This window comes from Hyla sarda, chromosome 7, assembly GCF_029499605.1.
Source record: "Hyla sarda isolate aHylSar1 chromosome 7, aHylSar1.hap1, whole genome shotgun sequence".
In the NCBI taxonomy this organism is placed as follows: Eukaryota; Metazoa; Chordata; class Amphibia; order Anura; family Hylidae; genus Hyla; species Hyla sarda.
In genome coordinates this window covers 230,431,355-230,443,488 of record NC_079195.1, presented here as the reverse complement: position 1 = coordinate 230,443,488, position 12,134 = coordinate 230,431,355, and the positions used below count along the sequence as shown (strand labels likewise).

The window sequence follows — 12,134 nt, the reverse complement described above, 5'->3', positions numbered from 1 at the left end:
CAGTATACAGATAGAGCTGGAGGGGAGGTGTATAATTATTATCTATCTTGATCCCATAGAGATAGCAGCAGTATACAGACAGCTGGAGGAGAGGTGTGGCACATTAAGCACTGTGATTGTCTGTTGGGCAGCTGTGCTGGAATGAAACAGATAGAGCTGTAGGACTAGTGATGGCGAGTGTGCAGGATATGGGCAAAAAACCAACAAACCCGGAGTGCTTCTTTAACACACTCATCCCTTTCCTGTCCTATTAGTTTATTACACTGTTACCTGCGCTAATTTATTTTATCAATCGGGTGTCCGGGCTGGTGTCATAACAGGATACAAACCCTCAGCTGTGAGAAGTATTGGGCCAAACAAATCCTCAGGTAGGGAGAAATTGTGCATCAGCTGCAGCGGTACAAGGTACTAAAGAGATCTGGTGAGCAAGACATAGTAGATCCCGGGATGGGATCCCAGAGGACGTAGTGAGGTGAACACAACATCATACATGACGACATTCAGCACATGCAGCACAAGCGCTGGTTAATCTCCCGGCACCACCCCGGACTCCACACCCGGCACCCCAGACCGTCTCCTGCATAGGCAAAGCATTGCTGGGAACTGATACTACCTGGTGTTCGATTCTTGAAAGATTCCTTGAAAGACAGACTCCTGTTTAAACTCACTGAAGAAGAGAGCAGGGGGTTAGCAGCCGCCTCGCTACAGAACAGTGGCCACCGCCGCAGTGTAAAGAATAAACCATAAAAAGACCCTATTATGGGCGCTGTCATTACTTACATTGTTGATAAGTCATAAAGAAAGTCAAGGTCTGAGTGTTCTGATCCCGATCGATCCTTAGAACATGGCAGGAGAATTGTGGGCTTAATACTTATTGCATTGCTTTCCCAACCAGTGTGCCTCCAGATGTTGCAAAACTCCCAGCATGTCCGAACAGCCTTTGGCCAGTGTTTACCTACCAGTGTGCCTCCAGCTGTTGAAAAAATACAACTCCCAGCATGCCCGGACAGCCTTTTGCCAGTGTTTCCCAACCAGTGTGCATCCAGTTGTTGCAAAACTACAACTCCCAGCATGCTCGGACAGCCTTTGGCCAGTGTTTCCCAACCAGTGTGCCTCCAGCTGTTGCAAAACTACAACTCCCAGCATGCCCGGACAGCCTTTGGCTGTCCGGGCATGCTGGGAGTTGTAGTTTTGCAACAGCTGGAGGCACACTGGTTGGGAAAGCAATGCAATAATTACTAAGTACAGCTGGAGGCACATTGGTTGGGAAACACTGACCAAAGGCTGTCTGGGCATGCTGGGAGTTGTAGTTATGCAACAGCTGGAGGCACACTGGTTGGGAAACATTGGCCAAAGGCTGTCTGGGCATGCTGGGAGTTGTAGTTTTGCAGCAGCTGGAGGAACACTGGTTGGGGAACACTGGCCTTTGGCTGTCTGGGCATGCTGGGAGTTGTAGTTTTGCAACAGCTGGAGGCACACTGGTTGGGGAACACTGGCTTTTTGCTGTCTGTGCATACTGGGAGTTGTATTTTTGCAGCATCTGGAGGCACCCTTGTTCGGAAACACTTCTGCCGCTTTGTTCTAGTGATCAGTCAGGGTCTGAAAATTCATTACCTGTCAGAAAGTTCCCTAGGACATCAAACATATATATATATATATATATATATATATATATATATATTTTTTTTTTTTTAAATAAAATATATTGACAATTTTAAGTTTTTTTTGTAATCTACCTTACTAACCCATTGTGGTGCCTGTTTTGTCAATGAAGAGGCCAAAATAGGTTAAGAAAAATCATTACAAAAAAAACTTAAAATTGTGTTTATTAGTTTATTTATTATTTATTTAGTTTATTTCATGATCAAGCCTAAGTCTATAAAAATACATGATTTTCTGCATAAGGCTGACCTTTCCCTAATGAAGTCAATAATAAAAAAGTTGCAGCAGACAAGGTAAATAAAACCTCACCGGCACAGGATAGTGTGAACAGGAACCACAGTATACTACATCACGTGACCACGCCACAGTATACTATATCACGTGACCACACCACAGTATACTACATCACGTGACCACACCACAGTATACTACATCACGTGACCACGCCACAGTATACTACATCACGTGACCACACCACAGTATACTACATCACGTGACCACACCACAGTATACTACATCATGTGACCACGCCACAGTATACTACATCATGTGACCACACCACAGTATACTACATCATGTGACCACACCACAGTATACTACATCACGTGACCACACCACAGTATACTACATCACGTGACCACACCACAGTATACTACATCATGTGACCACGCCACAGTATACTATATCATGTGACCACACCACAGTATACTACATCACGTGACCACACCACAGTATACTACATCATGTGACCACGCCACAGTATACTATATCATGTGACCACACCACAGTATACTACATCACGTGACCACACCACAGTATACTACATCACGTGACCACGCCACAGTATACTACATCATGTGACCACACCACAGTATACTACATCACGTGACCACACCACAGTATACTACATCACGTGACCACACCACAGTATACTACATCACGTGACCACACCACAGTATACTACATCACGTGACCACGCCACAGTATACTACATCATGTGACCACACCACAGTATACTACATCACGTGACCACACCACAGTATACTACATCACGTGACCACGCCACAGTATACTACATCACGTGACCACACCACAGTATACTACATCACGTGACCACACCACAGTATACTACATCACGTGACCACACCACAGTATACTACATCACGTGACCACACCACAGTATACTACATCATGTGACCACACCACAGTATACTACATCACGTGACCACACCACAGTATACTACATCACGTGACCACACCACAGTATACTACATCATGTGACCACACCACAGTATACTACATCACGTGACCAAGGTGGGCCATATGGTGTATATGTAGCCAATATGGCAGGTGACCAGAGAGAAGGCTAAGCTAGTCATATACCTGAGATAGGTTATAACTCACCTGAAGAAAACGTCGCTGGATATTCGCTGCTGCCGGGAGCCGACTAACTGCTCTCGCAGCGCCTCCATTGGACAATTGTACACATAGACGGGGCAGCGCAGGCGGCGGCCGGTCGCCATGTCTTGCAGGGAGGACTGGCGGCTGAAGGAGATGTGCACCTCCCTCTTGTGTTCAGACTCTTGCCCGTTACCTGAAACACAAAGAGAGATAGATCCTTTATAAGTGTTATACGGTCAGTCCAGTGAGGCGGCCACACCGACCAGCGCGGAGACCGCAGCTCACGGCGGGCAACTGTACGACGCCCAGATGTGCATGAGCCCTATTCTAAATAATAGGACTTGTGAACGGAACTCGCCAGCCTTAGGATGCCCAGAGTGCGCTACGTCTCTCCAGGCTGAATTGCGTAATGGATGGGGATAGTGCTGGGCGGTATACCGGTATGAACCGGATACGTTTTTTTTTTTTCTCCCACGGTATGGATTTTTGCCCATACGGCTATACCGGTTGGGCCCCTCCCCCACCCTCCGAGTCAATAAAAAAAATTAAACTTACCCGTAATGGGGGTGGTCCGGGCTATCCATCCTTCCTGTAGTGTCCGGCGGCATTCCGGGTGGAGGGTGAACCGGTCCTTCTTCTCCGGGGGTCCTCATCTCCACTCCGGGCAGGCTCCAGCCTAGTAACGCTGCATAGACGCCGCTACGCCGTGACGTCAGGTGCGTCGCTGCGCAGCGGCGTCTATGCAGCGTTACTAGGCCGGAGCCTGCCCGGAGTGGAGAAGAGGACCGCTGGACAATACAGGAAGGATGGATGGCCCGGCTCACCCTCCCCGGACGGTCCCTGCAGCAACTGGGAGTCAGGGTTCTGGGATGGACAGGGGTCTGTATAATATACTATACCTACAGTTGTCCCTCCAGCTGCTGAGGCCCTCCAGCTGTTGCAAAACTACAACTCCCAGCATGCCCGGACAGCCAACGGCTGTCCGGGCATGCTGGGAGTAGTAGTTTTGCAACAGCTGGAGGCACCCCTAGTTGGGAAACACTGACCTATACTATACACTACTATATAGCCCAACATGCTGGGAGTTGTAGTTTTGCAACAGCTGGATAGCTAATTTAGCATCTGTAGAATACAATGTATTTGCACAATAACTTCTACACATAAGAAGATCTCATCTTTTAACCCTTTAAAGGCCACCTGTGGCCAAAAACAACTTATCCCCTATCAACAGGACAGGGGATAAATGTCTGATCGCAGGGGTGACACCCCCTCCCATAGACATGAATGGAGGGGGCGTGGCGTGACGTCTCCAATCCCGCAAACTCAGAGGTTTCCGAGATTGGAGTAGCAGCCTGGCACAGAATGCCGAGTGCTGGCCGGAGATCGCGGGGGTACCCATTATCGGGTCCCCCACGATCAGATATCTTATCCCCTATCCTCTGGACGTAATAGTACAACATTTCGCGTTAACATATTCCTGCCCATGACGTCACTATCTATACCCAGATTAAGGCACCTACCGGCTGCACACAATGGCCTAGATCAGTGGGATGCTGGGAGTTATAGTTTTGCAATAGCTGGAGGCACCCTGGATAGGAAACACTGACCTAGATTATTCAATGTGTTTCAAAAATACATGTGATTTTTGTCTCAGACAGATAGTGACCAATCACAGTTCAGCTTTTATTTCTCAAATTGCTCTGGTAAAATGAAAGCTGAGCGGTGTTTGATAAATTGGGGTGAATGTCTTCCTGCTCCTGATATATAAATGATAACCCACTTACCCCCGGCAGGCGTGATGCTGAGTGTGGGGATATCCGCATTGGGCAGGACACTTTCTGAGTGAGAGTTTCCCTCGGTGGTCTCGGAGACGTCTGGTGGAGTCATCAACTTCTGGACGTCTGCGGTGAAAATCATCATTAATAAAAACTTCGAAAGCAGCAAATCTGCACCTAGATTCTGTAAGGTCACTGGGGTATGTTCACACCATTATAAAAACCATGGGGGGGGGGGGGGGGGGGTGAATTTATCAAAATCTGTCCAGAGGAAAAGTTGTCCATAGCAACCAATCAGATCGCTTCTTTCATTTTTAAAATGTCCTGGGAAAACGAAAGAAGCGATCTGATTGGTTGCTATGGGCAACTGCACCACTTTTCCTCCGGACAGGCTTTGATAAATTTCCCCCCATATGTATAAACCCAATTCTACCTCTACTCCTAAGCACCCACAATGGAAAACATAACTTTTATTTGTATATTATTAAACAAACCATAGGTTATGGAATAATGTGTATTTTAAACACAACTCCATCTTTTATCATTCACATTGTTCTATCACCTATGGTTTGTTTCTTAGTATACAAATATAAGTATCCAATATAATAGAACATACAAATTAAAGTTAAACAATATAATATACGAATAAAAGTTATACAATATGAGAATAAAAAATATATAATATAATATAAAAATAAAGGCTAAACAATATAATATACAAATAAAGATTATACAACATAATATAATAACAAATAAAAGTTATCCAACACAGGAAAAGTAATCCAGCACTTAATAAAAGGGGAAAAAAAGCCTTAAAATGCATATTCAGCAGGACAAATACAGAGCCGATGCTGTCCTACTGGATATGCATTTAATGCACTACGAATAAAGGCTTTTTTCCCCTTTATTACGTGCTGGACTAGGTTTTTTTATTTTTATATTATATTATATAACTTTAATTCGTATATTATATTGTAAAACTTTTATTTGTACATTACCCCCATAAGGACCGAGCATTTTTCTGTTTTTGCACTTTAATTCTTTTCCTCATCATCTTTTAAAAATCATAACCCTTTCAATTTTGCACCTATAAATCCATATGATGCTTATTTTTTTGCGCCACCAATTCTACTTTGTAATGACATCAGTCATTTTACCCAAAAATCTATGGCAAAACCAAAAAAAATAATAATAATAATAATTGTGTGACAAAATTTAAGAAAAAACGCCATTTTGTAATTTTTGGGGGACACCTTATCTATTTTCTGTAGGTCCATATGATTAAAATGATCCCCTACTTATATAGGTTTGATTTTGTGTTACTTCTGGAAAAGATCATAACTACATCATCAGGTCCAGATTGCATTCACCCCGTGTTCTAAAGGAATGAAGTAATGTAATAGACAGACCCCTATTTTTAATATTCAGGGACTCTATAGTGACAGGGACTGTTCCCCAGGACTGGCGCATGGCAAATGTGGTGGCAATATTTAAAAAGGGGTCAAAAGGTGACCCAGGGAATTATAGACCTGTTAGTTTAACCTCTGTTGTATGTAAATTGTTTGAGGGTTTTCTAAGAGATGCTATTTTGGAGAATCTTGATAAAAATAAATGTATGACACCATTATCGGATCGGTCCTGTCACCTGATCAGCTTTTATGAGGAGGTGAGCTCCAGACTGGACCAGGGGGAATCGCTGGATGCTGTATATCTGGATTTTTCCAAAGCATTTGATACGGTGCCACATAAAAGGTTGATGCATAAAATGAGAAGGATCGGGCTGGGGGAGAATGTGTGTAAGTGGGTAAGTAACTGGCTCCGTGATAGGAAACAGAGGGTGGTTATTAATGGTACTTATTCTGATTGGGTGACTGTTACTAGTGGGGACCACAGGGGTCAGTCTTGGGTCCTGTCCTAGTTAATATATTAATTAATGACCTTGTAGAGGGGTTAAATAGTAAAGTAGCAATCTTTGCAGATGATACTACACTCTGTGAAGCGGTAAACACTATAGAGGACAGTGCACTGTGTATAGTAGATAACACAATAGAGGACAGTGCACTGTGTATAGTAGATAGCACTATAGAGGACAGTGCACTGTGTATAGTAGATAACACAATAGAGGACAGTGCACTGTGTATAGTAGATAACACTATAGAGGACAGTGCACTGTATATAGCAGATAACACAATAGAGGGCAGTGCACTGTTACAAATGGATCAGGATAGGTTGGAGGTTTGGGCTGGGAAGTGGCAGATGAGGTTCAACACTGATGAATGTAAGGTAATGCACATGGGGAGGAAAAATCCGGTCTAGGATTATGTATTAAATGGGAGCACACTTGGGATGACTGACGTGGAAAAGGATTTAGGAGTCTTAGTTTACAGTAAATTTAGCTGTAGTGACCAGTGTTGGGCAGCTGCTGCCAAGGCAAATAAAATAATGTGGTGCATCAATAGGGGCATAGATGCCCATGACAAGGAAATAATTCCACCGGTCTTCAAATCACTAGTCAGACCACACATGGAATACTGTGTACAGTACCTGTCAGACCACACATGGAATACTGTGTACAGTACTGGTCAGACCACACAGAATACTGTGCACAGTACTGGTCAGACCACACATGGAATACTGTGTACAGTACTGGTCAGACCACACATAGAATACTGTGTACAGTACTGGTCAGACCACACATAGAATACTGTGTACAGTACTGGTCAGACCACACATAGAATACTGTGTACAGTACTGGTTAGACCACACATAGAATACTGTGTACAGTACTGGTCAGACCACACATGGAATACTGTGTACAGTACTGGTCAGACCACACATAGAATACTGTGTACAGTACTGGTCAGACCACACATAGAATACTGTGTACAGTACTGGTCAAACCACACATAGAATACTGTGTACAGTACTGGGCACCAGTGTACAAGAAAGATATAGTGGAGCTGGAGAGGGTTCAAAGACGGGCAACCAGGGTAATACAGGGAATGGGAGGACTACAGTACCCAGAAAGATTATCAGAATTAGGGTTATTTCGTTTAGAAAAAAGAAGTCTTAGGGGCGACCTAATAACTATGTATAAATATATCAGGGGACAGTACAGAGATCTCTCCATGACCTATTTATACCCAGGACTGTATATATAACAAGGGGGCATCCTCTACGTATACAGGAAAGAAGGTTTCTACACCAGCACAGACGGGGGTTCTTTACTGTAAGAGCAGTGAGACTGTGGAATTCTCTGCCTGAGAAGGTGTCATGGGGAACTCTGTAAAAGAATATAAAAGGGGTCTGGATGCATATTTGGAGAATAACATCATCGCTGGTTATCTATACTAGATTTATAGGGACAGAACGTTGATCCAGGGATTTATTCTGATGACATATTTGGAGTCGGGAAGGAATTTTTACCTCTAGTATGAGTTTTTTTTTTGTCTTCCTCTTGATCAACTCAGTAGAGACTCACTAGGGTTATAGGTTGTACTTGATGGACTCTGGTCTTTTTTCAACCTTATGAACTATGTTACTATGTTACATGCACTAAAATTAATATCTTTAAAATTGTCAGCTTCTGACCCCTATAACTTTTTTTTTCCGCGTACAGGGCGGTATGAGGGCTCATTTTTGCGCCGTGATCTTAAGTTTTTAGCGGTAACATTTTTATTTTGATCAGACTTTTTGATAGCTTTTTATTCATTTTTTCATGTTATAAAAAAGTGACCAAAAATACACTATATTTGATTTTGGATTTTTTTTTTGCACGTACGCCATTGACCGTGCAGTTTAATTAATGATATATTTTTATAGTTCGGACATTTACATATGCGGCGATGCTACATATTTATTTACACAGTTTTTTTTTTATGGGAATTGGGGGGCGATTCAAACTTTTAATAGGGAAGGGGTTAAATGATTTTTTTTTTCACTTTTTTTTTTGCAATGTTATAGCCCCCATAGGGGTCTATAACATGCATTACACTGATCTCTTACACTGATCAGTGCTACAGCATAACATTGATCAGTGTTTCTGCTGCTTGACTGCTCCTGCCTTGATCTCAGGCACGAGGCAGTCATTTAGCGGTCGGACAGCGAGGCGTCCTGCAAGCTGCTCAGGATGCTGCGATTTCACCGCAGCGGTCACGAACAGCACCACTGAGCTAACCGGCAATGCTTACTTTCCTTTTAGATGCGGCGATCAAACTTAAGGGTTAATGCCGGACATCAGCCTGATCGGCAATGTCTGAGAGCACGTCATACCTTGAGAGCTGCAAATGGATGTGAATGTATGTTACAATACTGCCCTAGATGCGTTGTTCTTTGTGATAATAATCACGTACCTGTAAAAGCTGCAGGCAGGAGGGTGAGGAGCAGGTGCTGTGCATTTACTAGCCGGGCATAGCATCGCCACCGCGGCGGCTCCTCTGAGTGGATCAGCGTTTTGCCATCCTCTGTCTCCTCTGTGGGGCATGGACTCTGAGAAGAGAATTATCTGCAGGTCATCAATCACATAAAGTATCTATATAAGAGCGGCACTGACATGAGCGGGTGTCATATACAGTATATAATGACACCTATAAAATCTGACGGCCAGAAACAGTGGGGTGCTTCATCATTTACCGCCACTTCACAACCACTCAACAAGTTGTTGCAAAAAAGGTTAAAATCTTTTCTTTACTTATTAAGATTACATGTAAAGAAAAGATTTGCACCAGTATGTATATTGAGTTATTTAATGCACCAGTCACATCCAGAGCTGCATTTAGAATTCTGCTGGTGAATTACTTGTACTCTGTAAATCTTTAGGGGTATTCCCAGCTCCAAAAAGCTATTTACACCCTCTCCACAGCATAGGGAATAAAAAGGCAATCAGTTGGGGTCTGGCTGCTGGGACCCCCACTGATCATGAGAACAGAGAAAATGTGTGTATCCCCCCCCCCCCCCCCCCCCCAATAAATGGAGCACAAGGCAAGTGCCAACTGCACTTCATTCAATCTCTGTAGGGATTCTGAACATTATCGAGACGCAGTGGTCAGACGCTCCCACCAATCACTTTGTTGTCCTTTATACCAGTGTTTTTTAACCTCCAGCTGTTACAAAAATACAACTCTCAGTATGCCCAGACAGCCTCCGGCCAGTGTTTCTGAACTTGTGTGCCTCCAGCTGTTGTTTTCCACCGTCCAGGTGAATCTCCACACAAGGATTGCAAATGATATATCCAATGCAGGCAACCAAATAGTTATATGTAAATTCCAAGCAATGTAACACAATAAGCTGCCATACTACACGCATTCATTAAGGACAGTAGAGAATTTGCATATGTGAAAACAAATATATTTGCTTAACTGAAAAATATAGAGAGGGGGGGGAAGGGAGCAGTAACCACAGTCACCTTCACATCACCTTGGTCTTTAAGGGTCTATTAACACATACAGTATCTTGCACATAATTGATGCACAGGATTTAAAGCTGCAGATTCCAATGTAAACTGAATGACTGAACACAACTTCAAATCTGCAGCTTCAAATCCTATGCATTAAATATGCACAGAATACTGTACGTGTGCATACACCCTAAAGATGCATTGATAGGTGTGTGGAATAAAATGATTATACATATGAACTTAAGAGAAGTTCTCAAAATAATAGAAGGTGCCGCCCTCCATGTTATCTGCAGCTGCTAAAGCAAACAGATCTAATAAGAACATGGTATATAGGAATGAATATATTAAAAATTCTGTAACACAGTGTTTCCCAACCAGGGTGGCTCCAGCTGTTGAAAAACTACAACTCCCAGCATGCCCAAACAGCCTTTGGTTTTCCAGGCATGCTGGGAGTTGAAGTTTTGCAACAGCTGGAGGCACCCTGATTGGGAAACACTGAAGAAAGGCTGTCTGGGCATGCTGGGTGTTGTAGTTTTGCCTGTTTTTCTGAGCGCTGTCAGCTTTTGCTAAGAATCCCACGCCATCGAGGTGGTCCGAAGTTTGAGGCCGCGAGACCCGTACTGTACCGTGAGTGCAGGCTATGTTTCTTTTAAGTTTGAGTTGTAGTTTTGCAACAGCTGGAGGAAACCTGGTTGAAAAACACTGCTCTTACGCATCGTGCAAGGTAACAGGACAGTTTCTGGTGACAGAGATGCGGCATCATTTCAAACCTGTGTAATTAAAATGTCTACATTGTATTAGTGAAGATTACACATCCCATAACAGAGTTCTCACCTTAAGGGTGTATTCACACATACAATATCCTGCGCATATTTGTTGTGCAGGAATTGAAGCTGTGTTCAGTCAGTTTACATTGAACTCAGCAGCTTCAAATCCTGCGCGTCAAATATGTGCTGGATAATGTGTGAATAGACCATAAAGGTATATTCCAGCTCCAAAAACTTGTTCCTTTGCACACTATCAAGTTAGGCCTCGTTCACACTGCTGTGGGGCTCCATTAGGTAGAGATCCATCGGCAGTTCCCTCAAGTTTAGAGGAGAAAAGAATAGAGCAAGCACTATATTTTTCTCTGCTAAATTCCTGTAAACTTACTGGATCCCTGATGGGCCTCACCAGGGGTCAAGTCCTGGAAAAAAAAGTTTGGGAACTCAAAGAGTTCCACTCAAGGGCTGGTTCAGCAGGACTCCTGCTAATGGGAACAGTGTTCCTGCTGTGGAAAAAGTGTAGGAACTCTGTTCCCATGCGTTCCTGAAGGACTTGAGCCCTCCGCCCCATGTAAGTGAATGGGGTCCGTTGGGTCGGATGCAAACAGCAATGTGAACCTAGCCTTAGCTAGATCAAATTGATTGCATACATTTGCTAGTATATACAAGTACAGTGACCCCCCCCCCCCCCCCGACCTACGATGGCCCCAACATACAATCATTTCAGCATACGATGGCCTCTCAGAGGCCATCGCATGTTGAAGGCAGCATCAACATACGATGCTTTTGTATGTCGGGGCCATCGCATAAACGGCTATCCAGCAGCGCAGACTGCTTCAGCTGCCACCGGATAGCCGTTTACGGTGCGCCGTGGGCTCCGGTGACGATCTCTTACCTGTCCTCGGGGCTCTGGACTCTTTGGGATCCCCTGCATCGTCGGCGCTCTCCATCGACGTCATCAAGTCGCTGCGCACGCCGTCCCATCATCCAATAGGTGCGGCGTACGTAGCGACGGAAAGCGAGGATCCCAGGGAAGCAGAGGCCTTGCCGGAGCGTCGGGGACACCCCGGGGACGCGGTGACAGCGATGGAGGGTGACATCCAGGGCAGCGGTGACTGGTCAGGAGTGGCGGGGACA

At 44.3% G+C, this 12,134-nt stretch overlaps 1 protein-coding gene across 11 annotated transcripts in view; it reads right to left on the bottom strand.

Annotated features, from left to right (window-relative positions):
* The window catches only part of SZT2 (SZT2 subunit of KICSTOR complex), a 167,548-nt gene that overhangs the window by 104,036 nt on the left and 51,378 nt on the right, over positions 1 to 12,134 (bottom strand). For 9 of the 11 annotated variants that reach the window (XR_008846705.1, XM_056533045.1, XM_056533036.1 and 6 more), the window contains exons 24-27: positions 9,191 to 9,326; positions 4,848 to 4,964; positions 3,067 to 3,256; positions 614 to 667 (exon numbers count right to left, since the gene is read on the bottom strand). Coding sequence is in view for 10 of the 11 variants with exons in the window: in XM_056533045.1 (XP_056389020.1) it covers positions 614 to 667; positions 3,067 to 3,256; positions 4,848 to 4,964; positions 9,191 to 9,326 (497 nt within the window). In the remaining variant the exon portion in view is untranslated. The remainder of the gene's footprint in view (positions 1 to 613; positions 668 to 3,066; positions 3,257 to 4,847; positions 4,965 to 9,190; positions 9,327 to 12,134) is intronic. The other 2 variants (XM_056533038.1, XM_056533046.1) reach the window with 1 other exon arrangement.